Genomic DNA, 21,677 nt, shown 5'->3' on the forward strand with positions numbered 1-21,677 from the left:
TGAGGTTACAACGTATGTTGCCTCCTCATAAAAATGTCTATAGTGTAGGCCTAAATGTTACAAGGTGTAATGCATAATGCAACAACAAAGTAACTACAATGTTTTATCACAATTTGTTCCTGCAAAAACAGTAAAGAAACTAATGTATGGGCAGGGCTTCAGACTGTGACCATTTTCTGAAAGTGTGCAATGATGAAACATGCAAAACAATATATTTAGCTGTTACTGTTCCAAAGACAAAATGGCAAAATGAGGATTTTTCCCTTTAGCCCTGAATAATTAACCACTTTGAAAAGTTTGTCACTGTGTTAAAAAGACCGTCAGTAAAAGGAATAGGCTCTAAGAGCAAGAGCAATTTCTAAGAGAAAGAGCAATCACACTGCATTTAAGGAGATAGCATTTCACTCTGCCAACCATTCCTCTTCTATGGAGGCAGGCAATAACTTGGCCAGGTGGATTATGAGACAGGCAGATGAATGAATCAGGTGAAGAGACTGAATTCTAAGCTAATAGAAATAAAATAATGCAGAGCAGCAGCCAATTACAGAGTTTCGGTGGTAATGCACTTCCAGAGAATTGGGCACAGACCACATTCTGCTGAAAAATGTCTTCTGCCGACAGGATGACAGTGGCTTTGGGGCTCTGTTTTTGACCTGGCTTGTTTTTGTACAAGAATCATATTGTTTCAAACTGATATATTATCACTGCATAATTCATTTTAGAGCACATGTCACTGTCTGGAGCTTAGTTTGCAGCCATTCACTGCATGCCTTAGTATTCAAGGTTACGTCAGGTTGGCTTTGTAGCCGACTTCCTATACCCATGTCTGTGTCTCATGAATCAATGTTTTACTAAATACAGTCAAATGAATCATACAGTCATGTTAAAGGTTTGCCTTCCACAGGAATACACAAACAGTCTACAATGAGCCTCAAAGGTCTATAAAGCTACAGTATCTCACACTTTTTCAAGTTAACTGCTGGAAATGTACACATTTGCTGTGACAATCTACAATCTCTATGCTCTTTTATAAGCCTGATCAGCTCACCTTCATCCGCTTACACTGCAACACATCACCACAACTGGAATCCAATACAGCCAAAATGATAGCAGCAACCAAGCCATACAGAGTAAGGCGACTGGGTTTAAAACAGACGTTGGAGAAAAGAGGAGTCAGTCCTCATCAACTAATAGTGACCAAGTGAAATATTTGCTCTCCGTGCGAAAAAGCTGTCAGCACAATGGAAAAGTGAGTGATCTCGCTCCCACAGCAGTCTTTACTACTTTGCTAAGATGAAGCTGAACAAAGGAAAACCAACACCACACCACTTGATGGGTTTTCAGAGGGCAGAATGGAGTCTGATATTTGCCAGGCAAAACATTTGTGAAGGGTTTCAAGTGCTTGAGGATTTTTATTAGGAATATAAAACTGACTGGAACTAAAACCTAAGCAACATTTTCACGAACACAGTCTTATGTGTCCTCTACTTGAGAAAAATCTTTTTTCTTTTGATGTTGTCAAGTTTTGGTGGGGCCTGGGTGACTTCAGGGATAAAAATAGGCAGAATGTGTGTTACAATCTGCTGATGTGATTTGCAGGCATTTATTTAGCAGACATTTATAATCTGAGAGCTGTTAGTTATGTCACGTAAAAGAGTTAGATATTTCAGGTATCTCAGGAGAGTTAAGACAACCAGTGCTCCACTTCATCGAGGAAGTTATGGCCTGAAATTTGCACAACTTGTGACGTGCCATCGCTTTCCCCAGCACTGTCTGCTGTGGCAGGATGCACAGAGGACCAAAACATCCTAATATGAGTAAACAGTCATTACACAGCCCTTTCAATTACCTGTTTTTATCACGTCTGTGCAAGCTCAGAACGTGTGATGAGTCACAGATGCGGGACAACATGGCATGCAGAGGTGGAGGACAACGTGGGAAGTTATGGCTCCTGTTTTCTCCTGTTTTCTCCTACCTTCTCCTCCTCCTCCTCCTCCTCAATGAGGCAGAAAGGAGAATGATATAAAAGGGGGTGGAGAGGCAAGCAGGGAAGGAAGAGAGAGGGAGAGAGAGAGAGACAGAGAGGACCAAGTGGCCCCACTCAACCCTTTTACGTGACAAGTTTGTTTACTGTCTGTACGCCAGAGCCTGAGAGCAATTAGTCTGTGCCGAGGCCATTGCCACAGAGAGACCTGGGGGGTCAGGTGAGAGCGACAGCACAACCATCCCCGCCTGCTTTAAAACGCACCACTTCTTATTATAGGCCTTCCAAAGCAATGCTACAGGGCTAAGACAATTTTCCACCATCACATAAAAGGCTGGCTTCGTGGCCATGAAATTAGAGAACCTGATGAACATCCAACGATCTTAGATTGGACTTCCTTAACAAAGCATTCGCTCTTGCAAACATTCATGTGATGCACTTAGAAGTCCTCTGGATTCTTTGTAGTAACTTTAAGAGGAGTGTTAGACGAGGCAAAGCAACCTGCCTATACGAGTACATATACTCTATTCTGGCATAAGTCCATTATAATGGTGACACTACATTTCAAACACCAATGCAAGTGCCTTGGACAAAGACAGAGATGTATCCCACAATTATAAAGATATCCTAATTGGTAAGCTAATTGTCCTCTGTGTTTTTGAGAAGCTTGTTCATTTAGAAGGAACTTCACTGAATTCAATCAAATTTGCTAACAAACCATGTCAAACCATCTACCCGACATAATGTGGGTGTAGTAGATAGCATGTTGAGCCATTTTATCACAAAGTTAATGTTATAACTCACCTTAGTGTTTGTGTCAATTGATACGAAAAATACAACTTTAATGCCAATTTGAGGTCTTGACTTGAGATGACTGCAGCACTTCCTATATTAACCCAGTTGACTTGAATAGAACCTGAATTAATGCCACTATTTTTTTCAACTGTGTTAAAGTGAGATTGCTTAAAACACATTGGGGAGAATTCTCCCATGTGCGTAAGGGTGCGTAAGTTAAAAAAAAGCCGCGTACACTACACGCATTTCACTCTGCGCAAATTGTCCCCTTTGCTTATATCGGTCATTTACGCGTGATAAAGGGAGTTACGCGTTACGGCTTAAGCACCTTTCCAACTACGCGCTCTGGAGGGCTATATTAAGGTTGAGCGCCACTACAAGGTGAAAAGGCATATTGCTCGATGTCGGCAGTAGGCCTAGTTATAAATACATGTAGGCTACATAGAACGATACAAATTAATATTACAGTATCAAATTTGGTGCTTAATATGCTGATGCAGCTTCATGTTTTCCCTCATTACAGTGTAACACGGTGGCATATTTCCCGACATTACCTTATCCATGAAGCTACATTCAAATAGTGAAAACCCTGTTATAATCACTCACTTTGGATATGGAGCTTACCGACTGTATCTTCAGTTTTAACTTGACGTATAGTCATAATCCCAGGGCTTACTTCGAATCTGTCCATTTCTTTGTAATTTGACCGAAGTCATCCATACATTTGCACAGATGTCTGGACTATTGTCGAGCAGCGTTTATATTCGCCTATCTCTTGATTAGTTTGTAATAGAGGCTGATATTGTTATCCCAGTCTCTCAACTGTATTCGAAACTGCAGGTGTCAGTCTACAGCTCCGTTGGCATAGCTAAATTGACATTATGAGAAGCAGCTGCCATTGCAACTTTCTTTCTCAACAGTGAGTTTTTAAATTATGGATCTACACACCTCAAGCATGTCTTGACTCAAACAAACCTCAAAGCATAAGTGAAATTTCGTGAAGTCAATTTTTTTGTTAGGCTACTGTATGTGATGACACACCATTTTACTGTAGGCGTTCGCTATTCAGTTCATCATGCTTACGTTTTCAAAATCAAAGACTGGCTTGTTCTTTCTGGATTTAAATGGAATTCAGGTCAATGAGTAAAGTCCACACTCCATGTTTTCATATCAACCTAAATTAACGAGGTGGTCGATCAGTCTGGTTCTATTTTAAATAAATCACGCCTCTTTCATAAGGCCACCTTGATTTCGAACTTGCGCGCTGTGGGTGTGACAGAGGTGGGAATGGGAGAATACACGTAACACAGAGGTGCGTATCTGAAGTGCGTAAAAAGAAGCTTACTGTATGCGTGATTTACGCACAAATGGGAGAATTCCCCCCATTGTTATTGTTTTAACTTTGACAGCCCTAATTTATTTACGTATTCAACCTTTCACTTAGTACTTGGTTAAAGTTGAACCAGGCTGGATGAGCATCTATGCACAGCTATTTTCAGGTCTCCAGAGATGCTCTACTGGATTCAGATACTGACACTAGCTGGGCCACTCTAGGGACTATCACAGAGGTATCCCCAAAGCCTCGCCTGTATTTTCTTGGCTGCATGCTTCAGGTCATTGTGCTGAAGTGTAAACATTGACTCAGGATGGCTTTATATTTTTCTATATCCTTTTTCCATCTACCCTGACTAGTCACAACATGATGTTGCCACCACCTGTTTTGACGGTGGGGATGATATTAATGAGGTGATGCTCAGTGCTTGAGCTATTGGGGACTGTCACCAAGTAGTTTAATCTTCGTTTCATCAGACCAGAGAATTTTGCTTTTCATGGTCCTAGGGTCATCCAGGTGCTTTTAGGCAAACTCCCAGTCTGTTATCATGTGCTTTTTACACGGTGTCCTAACTGAATGTAATTGAGTGTTGGCGACAAAATCAGTTTGACTGCTTTGTTTTGAATTGGAATGTCCCATCTGACCAGCACCACACGGTGCACCATTTTGAGGTATTTCTATTTACTTCCTGTCATTCACATTCTGGTGCTGCTCATTTAATTAGTTGAAATGATGTTCACATGATGTAACAGAAAAGCTTATTTGACTAATTCAGTGGACAAAGATCAAAGAGCGTCCAATGCAAGTATTAGATGTCCACTTGCTGTTATGACAGGGTGAGAAATTACTTCCATCCGGCCATTCTACCATTACAGCCTGGAGGATTGCTGCACTGATGGTTGTTCTGTAAGATTCACCCACCTCCACAAAGGACCTCTGAGAAGCCAGTTACTGTTGGTCATTCCAAATCTCTTCGATTAAGAGAATGATTAAACCTACCGTGCTCTTGTGCACTGACCATCCTAAAACAATTTTCTTGGAGAGAGAAAACAAAACATGTCTACTCTCTTCGTAATATCCAGGCATTGCTCCTACGTTCTTTTGGTTTGCAGGCATTGCTAGTACGCTCTTTTGGTTTGCAGGCATTGCTCCTACGCTCTTTTGGTTTGCAGGCATTGCTAGTACGCTCTTTTGGTTTGCAGGCATTGCTCCTACGCTCTTTTGGTTTGCAGGCATTGCTCCTACGTTCTTTTGGTTTGCAGGCATTGCTAGTACGCTCTTTTGGTTTGCAGGCATTGCTAGTACGCTCTTTTGGTTTGCAGGCATTGCTAGTACGCTCTTTTGGTTTCGAATCTATAGCATCATCCTCTCTCGTTGCTGATTAGGCAGGTAGTCTGCCGACCAATGGAAACGCTGGTAAACTATTGTGTTCCAGACTAGTATCTCCCTGGGCGTGGCTATAAAATCATCGGTAGGGATATGCCATTGTAAGACACCATTGTCCATGACATACCTGTAGAATTCCTCTCTATGAATTTGGTGAGGATTACATTTTACTTACTTTATTACTTTTTTGGATCAGTGTTTGTATTGCTCTCAAGTCTGTAAGATGGTGTAACTTGTGGCCAATGAGATACTGGAGAATAGTACTACTTTCATTTTGTCATTTATATTATTGCAAAAACTATCATGAAATATTGTGATTTAGTTGTTAGTCTTTCACTCACCCCTAATCTTCATATGAAACACAATCTCTAATAATGTAAGTGGGAGTTGTACGACAGACGGAATCATACAAGAGAAAGCATATTTCTAAAAGAGAATGCAGTCTAGATGGACCAGGTACACCAGGGCCGGGTGTCTGAAAGAACCTACATTACTTTGTCTGCTGTAAACACCTTAGGAAATACTGTACATCTTCACCAAAAGCAAACCTTTTTTGAATAGTAAGACAGCTAATAGTCCTGAAATAGCTATATCAGGCTGGTGCCAAAAAACACATTAATTCATGATAAATCCATTGAGTCCTTTTTTGCCAGGATGCTAAGGTATAGGCTTTAGCAACGCCAGCAAGTAGGAGGTCCAACCAAGCGTGGGATCCTCTGTAAAAACAGAACATTCATACTGGGTGGAACCCTGGGCTGACCGTACAAATGCAACAGAAAAACAGTTCTCAGAGACCTCAGAGAGGACAGAAAATACTACAGTATTCAAAAACACTCGCACATATTTGTACTTACTCTGCGTGCCAGTCCAAGTGCTATATAGCATTTGTCGCCTGCATCCACAATTTCCACCTCAAAGTAGTGACTACGTGTGGTGAGAGGCTGGCGGGCTTGGGCCAATCCCACATCCATGATGCTCTTGCCTTTCCCTACATACTCCAGAAGCTGTGGAGGAACAGATAGCACTGTTAGAGGGGAGACACTGGCAATTACCCCCACATTCCATTCAAAGCTTTTATCATGTCACACCACAAGACACTTTAATTCAAGGGTTAGAGGAAACCATTAATTCCTGTGGGGTGAGGGGAGCATTTAAATTTGAAAAAGACCTAATGCCTATGCAATGCCCATTTCATCTCTCAGCATGTTACCCAGCTTTTGATGTCAGTATCTGACAAAGCTAAATTGGGGAGGGTATTGGCCCACATGCAACCCTATGTGATCGGGCATACCACTGAAGAAGCCGGTCTGAATGTTTACATATAAGCATAAAGTTTTAATCTGCTGAATTTAGTTTAGCTTATGGACAAGTATAGCTATTTTATCTAACAACAGTACTAAAATGTAGGACCCCATGCGTCTTGTATCTGCATTAAATCCTTGTTGAATCTGTAAAAAACTGACAGGGTAATCATTGCCGCTAAATTCCTTAATGGCAAAGAACTCGAAGAAGTTCCATTTGTAGCCATGAATGAATGCCGCTCCCAGAAAGGATGAATCACCAACTTATGGTTGCCCCTCCAAAAACAGTGTGTGAGTCCACTTACAAAACATTCTCATGGCATTGGGTCAGAAAACCGGGTTCCCAGCTGGAATTTTAAGAGTCATCCTGGGGATTCCGTGCAAGATCAATAGGCCCCTATGACTCCCACTTTAAATGCCATGATGAAATCAAAAAAACCCAAAGGGGAGCTATGGTGAAATCTAGGAGAAGCCAAGTTCCCCATAGACCATGGGGAATTGGGTCATAAGAATACAGAGTATATATTGATATATGATTTAGCTTTGCCAGTTGGATGTTATTGATAAAAAAAAAACTACAATATACAGTACACATTTGGCTATTATGTGTAATGTCACTACTACTTAGACTGGACTGTTTTTAACAAGTAGGGACCTTTGGTGGGAACACTAAATTATGATGAGAGTTAACCAAAGGCTTCAAGACAATAGGATGCCAATGATCCAATTTGCATAAATTGTGAAAAAGTATGGGGACTGCATTCTGAAATACTAATTCTAGACCAGTGCTAAATAAGCAGATAGCATCTATAGCATCTTGGCATACCACAGTGGTAACTGTGGCCGGCAAACTTCACATCAACTCTTTTTTACGGCCCACAGTACCCTTTTCTGCTTTCCCTTCCAATTCTGTTTGTGACAAAATCTCTGCTGCTGATCCACAAAACACTACTTTAATTATATTCAGATTTTTTCAGGCGCATTTTGTCAATTACTCTGTGAATTCTGTTTGCTTTCACAAAATCACTAGCTGCTTGGGTAATGGAAACATTTTCCTGATGCTGTTTATCATTTCCTGTTGTCCTTGTTTATCCCTTAACCCCAATGCCAAACAGTGACTTAAACAAGCAACCTGGGAGGCAGTACAGAGTTGGCTCATTAAAATGCTTTCAGGTTAAGATCACAGATATTCCACATAATCAAGCATGTACAATTATATCTAGCTTAATTCAACATAAATTAATTTCCAGTTATAGATGCACACAATAGTAAATGTCTGTGGTCATATTATAAATACTATACTACAATCAGCTGAGAGGTTACATGGACAGGTAACATTTCTACCATCCACTCTCAATGACATGACTCCCAAAACACACTGTGTTGAAGAAGATACCACTCATCTAGACCTGTCATTCTGTTGTTAAAAAATACATTGGCTGCCTCTTCACATCAAGTTACATGCCTGGGTCAATAGATCCATTTTTGGTGCGGGGGAATGAGAGCTGTCTCTGCCCCACATGACCGTCTTCACACTGCTGAGTAATGCTGCAGGAGTGAAGTGCCTGTTCTTACGATGCTCCTGGCATTTTCCAAAAGCTACCAGAGTAGTATGCTACAGCGCCACTTCGGTCAGATCAAAAATCCTCCCCACTTCTGTGATCCTAGAGTCGAGGCCTGTGTGTGTGTGGTGGGGGAGGGGGGTGTTTTGTTGACCTGCTGCCCAGGCAACAGGTGTAACACTCCAAACAAGCTTCCCGAGCTTCCTGTCAAATTTTGGAACATCTTGGAAAGCTGGAACACGCTGGCTCAAGGGTGGAGTAGTTCCACTTGTTTGGCTCAGTTTCATGATCAGAGTTCCAGCACTTCAACCATGAACATTTAACTGGTTGTGGGAAACCCCCATATTAATATGGATATGATCTTCTGTTCGACAGACACAAAATTGCAACATTCTTTCAACACTAATGGTCAAATGAAACCTGACGCCTGGCATGTCTTGATGGTTTTTCCCTTCTCTATTCATCTGTTTTTGCTTACTTTTTTTTTGACAAAAAAAAGTACACATCGGCACCAAATGTGTACACTTAGGTAAGTGTTTCTACATATGTGTGTGGCCTAAATATACAGTCAGCTCCTGCTCCTCAAAGGTTTCTAAGGTGTTCCCAAATATTTGATATGAACTACACCCAAACAAACTCCTCTCACAGGACTATAAATCACTCCAGTGTCAACTCAGAAAGACAGCAATGTCATAACAAACCAAGAGCAGGTGATGAAATATTATAGCCTCTCTTAATGGAAAATGGTTTTCTCAATATCTTTGGTGGACATAATTTAATTATGTAGATTGTTTTAGTAATGGTGGGTTGGATTCAGGCATTCAGGCTAATAGCCTAATCATTTCTTTGTTTTTCACATCAGTAATTCAGGTACCAGTAGCACACTCCTTTCAGGAAGATCACAATAACAGCTCAGACTGGCCAGGAACATTTCAAATGACTCCTCACATGTTTTGCACAGAGAATATCAGCTTCTGCCTTCAAACAGACGCTTTAGAGTTCATTCTTTCAATCGCAACAAACTTAAAAAAATACATGTATGCTTTGCTTCCTTTCTTGTGTGCTTATGTCATTTGTGGTAATGTTTCATGTATGTCCTTTGGTGTTATACAACTGTATGTATGTCTATGTCCTCTTTCTTAAATGAGCTGCCCAGGGATGCAAAAAGAATTTCAGCCTTGACTGACAATAAAGTTGTATCGTATCGTATCGTTTGAAATGACCAATGATGGGAGGGTGGATGGCATAAGTGCACTGAGAGCTGTTGAGTTCTGTAAACATATTAGTTGGCTGGTCACCTCATGTGCTGATGCACGTCAGTCAGCATGGCAGCTGTACACTTTTTTGACAAATAAACAGAGGAGCAGCAGCAAGGCCGTGCTCTAACAAGTCATGAGATATTTCACCACCTTTTAATCAAACAAATTGTGCCATCATCACGTTACAGATGTTGCTCAACTTAAAACCTGCACTCATTCCAGTGCCTTGCAGGGACTAATAGTTGTAGACATTTAACATTTGATGGCGACAATTTTATGACAGCAGACATGCACAAGATCATAAATGTCTGTTCTTAGATATTCAAATAGATGACTGGAAATGTTGAAGATAGCTTAGTATAGAGATACAAGTAGACATTTGAAAAAACATACAAACAAAAAAACCTTCTACTGTAACTTCTAACCTGGGGGTACTGCTACGGTATCCAGCACATCACTGTTATCTAAACAGAAAAGGCATGGCACATACAGAAGATGTAGACACGTCATGATATCCATTGATAAAATACTTGTTTTTCTCTAAGCTGCATTAACACCTGTTAAATTACCCATTATTAATATACATGTACTACTGTTAAACATAGGATCAGACTTAAACAATATAACAGTACATTCGCTTGGATCTCTGACAAAATAATAGAGAAATGGAAATAATCAAGTCTTATTGCAGCAGCATGCCAACTTGCCTTCCAATGTGAATTTTTAAGTTTCCTAGTTTCCTGATTTCTCACACAGGCTCAGTTGCCAGAAAGGGTGGGAAGAAGGAGGGAGAAAGGGAGGAAAGGATGAAAAGAAAGATAAGACAGAAAGGAGGGAGAGAAAATGAGAACAGGGCGTCTGTGATGCTCCCACATGTTCAGTGTGGTTGAGTTTCAACTGGAAATACTCAGCCGATGGGAAAATGACCTTTTTTTCTGGACTAAATGCCCAGGCCCAGCCCTGCAGCATGACAATTCTGAAAGAAAAAAGGACGCTCTAACTAGCCAATAGAAACAGTGTCTATGTCAGACAACAGAAACAGTTATTGACACCATTTCCTTATCTCTTTTGGATGAAGGTGGTGGATGCCATGGCAAAAAAAAAAAAAAAACCTTGAAGTTATAACAACCTTCTGAAGTTAAAGTCACACTTTAATTAGGTCTACAACACCAAGAATTGCATTTGACACCAACGATTTAAAATCGTTTAAGGCTACCTACATAAGCCTCCATCACATCCTCTCTCTGGCTCGCCCTTAAAAGGCCTCCATCCAAATCCCATGAGCAGGAACTGTGACTTACCACTGGTCAAGAGGAAGTCAATCAGGCACGTGTTACAAAATAATTAGTGTGTGTGACGTTGTGTGACGTGGCCATAACTCCCCCACCCTGCTCTCTGACTCACTGAGGCCGTGTCACGCAGTCAGCGGTGCTGGCAACACTGACCAATAACCGCAAAGTGTTTGGAACAGCAGATGAAAGACAAGCATTAGGGGAAAACGGCCACAAACATGGCTATTGCTTTGACTCACATTGTGCAAAGTGCTAAGGTAGGAATTACTGCCTTTAGTCAAATCTCCCTGGAGGAATGCACTCAGACACATTACTTGAGGGGGCAGCGCAGAGGCGGCCAGGTGTTTGTCTGTGTGTGAGGCTACAGCGGATGAGCCAGCACTTCCAATGCCCCGGGTACCCGCCTGTGTCTTCCAACCACAAGCCTGGTGGGATTAAGGGTGTTGGGCATATCTCTACTCCTGGGGCAACTGTGCACGCGCTCGCCGGCATGTGTGTGTGTGTGTGTGTGTGCATCAAACGGCACGTACGCAGCAGAGCCAAGCCAAACGCCTCCACACAAGACAAACAACAAGGAGGAGGAGTGTGGCTGCAAACGAGATCTAAACTAAACATGCAAACTTATTTTAGGGAGATTTTAAATCTCAGATCTCATTTATTAAAGATTACACAGCGCTCTTTCAATATTTCTCCTCTGAGCCATTCATCAACTGAGCTGCAAAGATATTAATAAATTATGTCAATAATGAATTAAAAGTAGTGACTATTCAGAGCTGATGCATGAGTCACTTTTTAATTGCAAGGTAATAACTTTGGAGAAGATTTTTTTTTTAAAAAAAAAACATATCTGAAATACTGTAATCCTATCCTATACCCGTCTTGGGTGCTTCTGAGGGTAAAGAGGTGCAACACTCAAACCATGTCTGGTTTCTGCCAAGAGAAAGCTCAAGTTTAGAGCAACCCATTAATCCTTGCTGGCAGCTCTGTCTGTCATAAAGGTATTTAAACCTGACATCAGGTCTGTTGGAAAACAGTTTACCCTCAGTTTTAGATAAGTCATGCATTCAGCCATAACACACCAGTCAGTAAAATTCCGGGTAGGGCTAGACTGTTTGCCTTACACTAGACCTTGGTCACTAAATACAAAAGATAAAGTCTTCAGCCCTCTTTCCTTTGCCTTGAATTTTATGTTAATATTTTTATGTTGACCCAATGAATGAGGACAATCCAGCTTGGGAATGATAGCTTTTGAAATATTCAAGTCAGTTATTTGCAAAAACTGCAGCGTTTAGTAAATTAACAGCTTTTTTATGGATATACAATCTGAATGAAAACAACTGCAAGGTGGAAAAATGAGAAATAGATCAACATATTACGGATGCTGACTAATGGGGGTGAGAAGCGAGATGAGGAATGACAGGCCAATGGAACTGCGCCAATGATGATATAAAATGACATTTACCGCTTTATCTCATGCCTGCAAAAAGGAGGAAAAAGACTATGCATTCTTCATCTGGAGAATGATCAGGAAGGGACAGCATGTTAATATAGCCAACAGATGGGATATGGTATCTCTTATATAAAAGGAGAATTCATGCTACCATGAGGGAATACCGTAATTTCCCAACTATTAGCCGCGGCTTATACACGGATTTTGCAATATTTCTTCAGCTATGAGGTTAATACACGGGGGCAGTTAATATGGTATTAATATGATTTTGTTTTTTTAACTTGCATAAAACATTGTCCTGCGGCTTATATGCAATGTGGCTAATACACAGGAAATGTATGTGAAGCACACACAAACCCACCAAGAGATTCAACATGTGAACATGCAAGACAATTCTTCTGGCAGCTGGTTAATAAGTTGTAATTGAAAGCCGACTTTCTTCCTTTCCAAATGTGTACAGCATCATATATGTTGATGTTATTCTTACCACTTTGAAAAAAAATCATATTCAACTTAAGAATTGAGAAACATGACATACATTTTGTACACCCAAAGTCAACTTCAAATCCCAATGAAATAAAACCAACATTTCACGTAGTGCTATAGAAGAAATCTTATTCAGGAAAACATAAGTATTCAGGAGGGCGAAAATATCTGGATGCAGAGAGAATGTCCACAATATAATGTGCCCCCCTTATGACTTAAAATTAAACAAAAGATTCTAGAAATTAAAAAGTTATAAGGTCAAAACCTAGAAATACATGTTCAGCTGCTTGTTACAACCTATGCTTATCTACACATCATATCAGTACTAATGGTGTAAGAAAATAACACTGTAAACAAACACTGTACTGAATTGTGTAATGAATAGTTTACTTGCAAAGATTTGTTGCAGACAGGTGTATTGTGTTTAAGTCGAAGCCTACTAGTTATCTACCTTCAGCCATTTGACTCTTCCACTCCACTCACACATATGTTATGTATTAACTTTCTTAACTCATGTGGGTAATACATGTCCAGTAAGACTAGATCTGAGTATTCAAGGTGGGTGGTGGTGAAAGGTGCAGTGTTATTGTTATTCAGGCAAACCTTCAGCCTGTTATGTGTGCTCTGTGCTTATCAAACAGTCAGACAATCTTTACTGTCTAGTTGGCTGGCAGGTCTTGAGCTTCACCATCTGTGTGAAAAAAAAGACCCAGGAGCTGCTTTTAAAATCATTTACTGTCTTGGCTGAAAATGTTGGTACCCTTCCATCAAAAAGGAAAACCCCTCAATTTTTCTTTGAACGAATTTGAAACTGACAAAAGGTATTGCCATTCATCATTGTTCATTCCATGTTTTGTGTAAATTAGACTTCGATTTGGACTCTTCATTCAACAGAATATTTTAAATAATAAAACAAATTGAAATTAAATGTAAAAAATGATGGTCCCCTCTAGGGTTGCAAAATTCCGGGAATTTTCAAAGTTGGAAACTTTCCATGGGAATTAACAGGAATATACGAGAATTAACGGGAATAAATGGGAATTAATGGGAATAAACTGGGAATTTTTAATATGGCAAGTTAGTCTATAACAGGGAACTTAAATGTAGTAGACAAAACCCCATCTTGCAGCATAATACTAGTTAAAACAACCTGATTTAATGCAATTTCAGTCAAATTTCTACCCTGCACATATGTCAATCCCATGCACACAGCAATCAGCATAGGCTACTAGACGTAAAGGAAACCTATGGTGCGCTCATGTGCATGTGCATGGGGAAAATGGTGTGAAACTGGGAAATTCCCAGTGAAAACGTCATCCTCATTCAAATTGGTGGGAATAACTGGTGTGAAACTGGGATTAAGCTTGACAACTTATATATATAATTTACATAATCTATAAGGTTTGGTTGGGGTGGTATGTTGTGTCATTTTTTTTTTTACTTGTTTTAACATTTTCTAGGATTCTAACTGAACAAACTGATAGTTAATGTTCTCGGATTTTGTTGTTGAGTGGCGGGTGGGCAGTTCAGTGGTTTCAGGAGTAGCACGCTAGTAAACCATTGTATGCTAAGCTTTGTATGCTAAGAAAATATGAACAAACAAATCATATTGGTTAACAAAATGTTAATGTTTGTATATGAAAAAGTAGGAATTACCAAAAATTCCCAGTTAATTCCCGTAAATTCCCATAATTTCCTTTAATTCCATGAAAGTTTCCAATTTGGAATATTTCCAAAATTCCCCAGCTTAACTTCCCATGGAAAGTTTCCAGTAAGTTACTTTCCGGAAATTTACCAGAAATTTTCCACCCCTTTGCAACCCTAGACCCCTGCACCTTTTGAGGTAATCACTTCCAACAAACGCTTTCTGTAGCTCAGAATGAGACTTCTGCATCTGTTGACAGGTAATTTTGTTCACTCTTCCTGAGCCAAGTGCTCCAGCTGTTTCAAGTTTGAAGGGTGCCCTTCACAGATTGCATGTTTCTGCAACTCTTTCAAGAGATGTTAAATGGGATTTAGCTCTGGACTCTTCAGAGTATCCCACTATTTGTTCCTTAACTATTCTTGGGGGCTTTTAGCTGTGTGTTTTGGGTCATTATACTATTGGAGGATCCCTGACCTGTGACTGAAACTTACTTTGACACTAGCCTGTATTAGTCAGGGGGCCTATGTGGTTTCTGTGGGATTGAAATGTTAATTTTTGGAGAGTGGTTGGACTGTCTTTAGAGGTCATTGAACATGGAGAAAAATGATGTCTCCATTTTTTTTTACCTGTTTTAACCCTATTTTTGTGAATTTGTATATTTCACTATAATTAACACCATACATTTAGCCTAAATCACTGGCTATGTTGAATAAAGTTCACAAAACAGTTATTTTCTTATTTTTAACAGTATGATTGTATGTCAGTATTATGATTGTATGTCAAACAATTAGAGATAAGATCAATAACCAGTTTCAGTTTCACCAAATACACATACTCCATTGCTGAAAGATAGCAAATGAGACCTCAAACAACATTTACATATACACAACATATTAGATCTCACCTCCACAATTTCCTCATCAAAATCTACAACTAGTCTACTAAACCTTATTCCTACTCACCTTCTTAAGACTGACTTCCTGGATAATGTTTTGCTCTAGATTATAAATAATTCAATGCTATCAGGGCATTTACCGCAGTCGTTTAAGACATCTGTTATTAAGCCCTCCCTCAAAAAACCTAGCCTTGTATCGGCTTAGGCTTGAAAATTTGATAGGCATCAAAGACTCAGCACTCGCTTGGTTTAGATCAGTGTTTTTCAACCACTGTGCCGGGGCACACTAGTGTGCCGTGAGAGATCATCAGGTGTGTCGCAGAAAATTACCCAAATGTCACTCACTGGTCCAGAAAAGCAACTGTTGCATCAAAGAATTTATAACCACATACTCTCATTGATTGTATGATTGCACTATTTGTGGTATGCAGGCATTGTACAACGGGGGCCCCATATCCAGTATTCACAGAATCATCACATATCCAGTTCAAAACAACAATTAAATTAGATATAGGTCACCTACAAATGAAACAGAGGGCGCTTGTTATATTGAGCAGGTCTTGCATAGAAGCCATAGGCCATATCTGTGTATTATTTGAAATTTTAGGCTATGGTATGTTTATTTTTTCCTTCACACAGGATTAGTGTGTTAGTGTGCCGTGGGACATTTTAAGTGTCTAAAGTGTGCCGTGGCACAAAAAAGGTCGAAAAACACTGGTTTAGATCATACCTTCCTAACCGTCAACAATTTGTACAGGTCCATAATAAACCATCTACCCAGATTATGGTCAAATGTGGAGTGCCTCAAGGCTTAGTACTGAGGCCCCTGTTGTTTAGCAGATGATACATAACTATAAAACCTGATGAATTAACACCGTTAGCCAAACTTGACACAAGTATAAGAGATATAAAGACATGGATGACGAATCATTTCCTGCTTTTGAACTCAGATAAAACAGAAGTCATGGTTTTAGGTTCTAAAAAGATGAGGGATATCCTATCCACATCACAGGCTACATATAGTGATCTTCCACTGACCTCATCCACAAGTGTTAAAAACCTAGGAGTTATAATTGACCAGGACCTAGCAAGTAATCACATAAAACAGATCACCAAAACTTAATTTTACAATTTAAGGAACATTTCAAAGATAAGGAAGTCCTTATCCTTACCAGATGCCGAGAAATTAATGTTTTGTCATCTCAAGGATAGACTATTGCAATGCTATTGCAATGCTATCATGCTGGCTGTAATAATACCTGTCTAAAGAGCTTACAGCTTATACAAAATGCAGCTGCTCACACACAAAAAATATGAACATGTTTCCCCCATCCTAGCATCTTTACACTGGCTACCTGTTAAAAGTCATTGACTTCAAAATATTACTTATAGTTCTTCGTTGGTTGCCTGCATTGAAAGAGGACACCTCATGAAGACGCTCTTTTGTCTGCTTCTGACAGAAGAAACACTTATCTATGCTGGCAGCAGCTGCTGCTGAACAAGTGTCCCTCTAGATGGACCTGATGCAGTTGCAGGTGTTGCTGCAGGTTCAGAAGATGGTCTACCGCATCTTTTCTGAAGACACTGAGTCCTGCCTGCTTCACATGATTTCTAGTAGCGAATCTTAGCATGCTGCAGATGCTCACTGTTACAGGTGGATTTGTAGCAGTTCCTGTGCCAAACTGCTTTGTTCTGTTGTAAAATAACTGCACTGTAACAATGTAATCGTTGGCTGATCTGTGATACCCATCCCCATACTCTCTCATGGACCAAAACAAGAAATTTGGCATCTGTCTCTAGTGATGGGTCATTCACCAGTCCACACATATCTGCCACTGGATACATAGCCCAAAATCTGTTTCTTTTAGAATATGTGTGCCATCACCTGACTAACAGAAAGACACACCTCAGAAACTAGACTGTGCCACCATGAACTATGAAAATGTGCTTGCTCAAATGTAGAAGGCTAGAAGGTCACTAATATCACCAACCATGAAGAACAGAGCACTATGTGCTTCAAGTTATTCGATATTCTAAATTCTATCACTGCCAGCTATCAACAGCCAACTGTCACTGGTAGTCAGGGATGGATTACTGCACGGGCCTACCGGGCCCAAACCCGGAGGCCCAAGGAGTCAGAGGGCCCAAGCCATTGCATGGAATCATTGCCTCAATATCAACACATCATATCAACACATAGGCTATGAATCTGATTGAAATAAAGTATTGGCAATCCCCAAAATGCACCAAAATACAGGAAATGACATCAAATAAATTAAAAAAATGTCCCCCGCAACAATTAGTGGGGGGGCCCTTAATACATCTGGGCCCAGGGGCCTGAAAGTTCATAATCTGTCCATGCTGGTAGTGTCTCTCTTTCTCTTTCTCTCTCTTACACACACACACACACACCTGTCTGTTTGTCTAGCTGATCCTTTACCCTTTCTTTTCTTCACACTTAGGCTTAGGAAGGCCTTACAGACTTCAGCTGGTACTATGTAAAAGTCTATTAAACTTGATTTAACAGAGATCTCTGCACTTTGTGCTCTGAAAAAATGTTTTATAATGTTGTATTGTTTATGTGGTCCACTTTTGCACTCTACCTTGTAGAATATCTTTGCTTTTTGGCACCAAACCCTATGCTATAATACCAGCAATGTGAAGTTTATGGACAAAACACCAAATTTGACCTTTTCTGAATTTGACCTTTGATTTGGGTCCTTCAAAACCTTGAAAAAAAATGGACATGTTTTTTTTTTTTTAAGAATCCCTAGAACAAAGATATAATACTCTCCAAAAATTAACATGCGAATCCCACAAGCCCCCAAATTAGACACATAGGCCCCCCTACTATACGGTTCGCTCCAGGATTCCTTTTAGTCTTGAGATTTCATTGTGTCCTCAACACACCCTGGGCCAGATGCAGCAAAGCAGCAACAAAATATAACCAAGCTTCCTTCATTTTTCAAAATAGGTATGATGTTCTTTTCTAGGACATAGTCATGAACATAGAGCTAATGTGACTGCCAAGAACATCCAGTTTCGTCTCATCAGGCCAAAATACATCTCCTGAAGGACCATATGCATTTACCCAATTCTAGTCTGGCTATTTTTTTGATTTTCTTTCAACAGTGGATACCTCCAAGGGGCCAAAAAGTGACCAATAGTGTGATCAGTCACTGCTGTAGCTTGACCTTGGAGTTCACCTTGAGAGTTTTCTTTGGCTCTTTGTAATCCAATTTGCACTTTACTTCTTTTCAGTCTAGACTAGAGTCAATTTTCTTCTTACAGCCACATCCAGCAAGGTTGGCTATAGTCCCATGCATCATGTTAACTTGTAAATAATATGTGCAACTGTAGTCACTGGAAAGTCAACCTTCTTGGAGATGTTCTTGGAGCCTGGTTCTTTGGCGTTATGGTCAAGGTGCAGGTTTAGTACCCCGGAAACCTGGGTTTTGAGGCTGGGTGGGGTCACTGTTCTCTCCCTTCGCTACACCGTACAGAAGACAGTTAACAGCTAGAGCAGCCAGGCTACAGTGCTAGACTCTGGGGGCATAATCATAAAGTCCTTTTTTTCCGTACCAACAGTACGCAGTGACTTCGATAAACAGAGATCTATGTGAAAAATTATACTTTAAATCCTGTGTTCCCCTTAAGGTTGGCATCATCTTGAACTCAGCGGTGGATTTTTTTTCCGAATTCAAAGCTACTCTAAGTTTGTTCTTATTGCAACCTACATAAGTCAATCGTGGAGACCAACTTCCTCAAAAGAATTATAACATGCATGTAAGGAGCCTTAAGATAGCTAAGCTAAAGCTAATGTTAGAACACAACTGAGTCATTGTAGGTTAGCTGCTTGTTTTCAATATGGACAACTCATGAATAACATTAGGCTACCATTGAAAACTGACAAATATTTCAGTCAACAAGACTAGAATGGGCTTGTCTGGAGGAGGCACAGAGAGAGCCTGGACTAGAGGAAAAAACATAAACTTAAACACACAGGGAAATTGGGCAGTGATTAGATGTCCAATCAACTTGTATATGGTAAGTATATATACTCTTTTGATCCCGTGAGGGAAATGTCTCTGCATTTATCCCAATCCGTGAATTAGTGAAACACACTCAGCACACAGTGAACACACAGTGAGGTGAAGCACACACTAATCCCAGCGCAGTGAGCTGCCTGCAACAACAGCGGCGCTCAGGGAGCAGTGAGGGGTTAGGTGCCTTGCTCAAGGGCACTTCAGCCGTGTCTACTAGTCGGGGTTCGAACCGGCAACCCTCCGGGAAACAAGTCCGAAGTGCTGCTGTGGCAGCTGAGGCTGTAAGAGACAGTCGGGAAGAAATAACTGTCGAGACGAGTAGAGGAGGACGACAGTAGCGAACACAGTGCTGTGAGAAGGCCAGCTTGTGCACGTAACAGCTGGGGTGGACAGCAAACAGAGAGATGTGGCTTCATTTTGGTCAGGGTATCAGCAAGCATCAAGTCACTGGATTTAAACCAGACTAGACGGATATGCCGCAAATAACATGTAACAGTAGCATAATAACAGTGAATGTGATAAAAAGCAATTTATATAAATGTTATGTGCCTCCAGAGTCCTAGAAACACAGCTGTTCTGCAAAGAACTGTCCTGTACTCTGCCTCTGGTAGCTCTGACCCTAGCGTTGTACTGAGATGCTGTGAAAAATATTGGGAGCACCTAAATAAAACAGTTAGGTGCACCAGTGGCAATGTAAAAAGTTAGTCTGAAGTAGGAGTGTCACGATTTTGGTCTTACGTCAAAAATCGATCGAAATTACATCTCGATCTTCGAAATCAAATGATGCAGCCACACCCCCAATGCCACGTCCAGCATGCATGCCAAGTGACCAAAAACACACACACACACACACACACACACACGTTATCTCCTCTAACTTCAAGCTGCAGCCAATTAAAAAACAACACATCAACCAAATTCAAAGCCTCTCATCGCAAATCAAATCGAATCTTGACTTTAAAATTGGAAATGAAATCAAATCGAGGATTTGGAAACTGTAATGCATGGGCAACGAAACGCAGGGGTGTCTCCCATAGACTGGACTCTCTGGGACCTTACCGTTCCGCTGGACCGCACATCATAGAGGCGACCCCACTCGTCTTCATGGCTGTCCACCATCATCACACTGTCGTCCTCCTCCTGCCCCCACTCGGCCTGCAGGTCCAGCCGCACCTCCTCTCCCAGGGAATGCATGCCAATGGCAGGGAACAGTCCGTCCGGGGCCACAGGTACCACCACCGAACCTACCTGCTCCACAATGTTAAGACGTCACCATTTTTTAATTTTTTTTTTTATTTATTTTTTTTAAACGGTGAGTTTAAAAACAGTAGTTTACAGTCATTCATGACTAGCATGACATAGCGGCAGATGATGCATTGCTGAAAACGTCCATGTCGTTGACAGGAGCACTGGTCATGAAAGGAACTGAAACACAGACAGGGCACACACAGTCTTCAGCAGGTTTCACTCACCTCTTTCCCATTCTTGGTAAAGAATACAGTCGTGAGGCCAGCATCTACAGTGTCAGCATAAATCCCACAGCCAATACGGTCTCCGCGGTTACACTTTGGACCAAACTGCTGTTACACTTTCCATTGGACCTGCAAACAGAATGTCAACCCATGTCCTATCTCTACTGTTCCATTGTAGAGCTTTTGCCATCATCAGCATGGTATGCGACAGAATGCGGGAGCCAGCCGGGCTGGTGGTCAAGCTTGTAGAACTGAGGAACAAGGCCAACTGCAATAGTACCTCTTACTCCAGTGTCCATTATGGTCACCTGGCACAAGGCACAAAACATAATACTCTTATGAATAACATAATATATATTGTTAAAAAAAACAGCTGTGAAAAAATGCTGTATAAAAACAGACACCATTTTAGACCAGGAAACATTGTATTCTCAAAGAGCTGTAGCTACACTTCAAAGAAAGACAACAGTAATGGGATGTCTTTCTATGATAAAAGGCACAGCAGGTGCCCTGGGTCATGTGAGTCACAATTAAAATACAGGCGGGTTGAGGGTAACAGAGAGCAGAGGAGTCAACAAGCAGCAGAGAGAAAACTTCACTGACTCATACTTTCAACAGAGAACCATCTTCAGAGAGCCTGTTATTAGGGGGGTTTGTCTTTCGAGAAACGTTTCACATTTCACATGCTGCCTTCCCAGTCCTTTCGTTTCAGTGTATCCCTTAAGGGACCACCCTGCATGGCCAGCTCTGAAGAGAACTGGGGGAGAACCA

The 21,677-nt window shown here is 40.8% G+C and overlaps 1 protein-coding gene across 1 annotated transcript in view; it reads right to left on the bottom strand.

The window, feature by feature from the left end:
• The window catches only part of spryd3 (SPRY domain containing 3), a 65,960-nt gene that overhangs the window by 30,499 nt on the left and 13,784 nt on the right, over positions 1 to 21,677 (bottom strand). The window contains 4 exon segments of the mRNA XM_048242399.1: positions 6,353 to 6,502; positions 20,494 to 20,682; positions 20,907 to 21,089; positions 21,092 to 21,214. Of these exon segments, the coding sequence (XP_048098356.1) occupies positions 6,353 to 6,502; positions 20,494 to 20,682; positions 20,907 to 21,089; positions 21,092 to 21,214 (645 nt within the window).

The sequence above is a fragment of the Alosa alosa genome, chromosome 4 (genome assembly GCF_017589495.1).
Source record: "Alosa alosa isolate M-15738 ecotype Scorff River chromosome 4, AALO_Geno_1.1, whole genome shotgun sequence".
In the NCBI taxonomy this organism is placed as follows: domain Eukaryota; kingdom Metazoa; phylum Chordata; class Actinopteri; order Clupeiformes; family Clupeidae; genus Alosa; species Alosa alosa.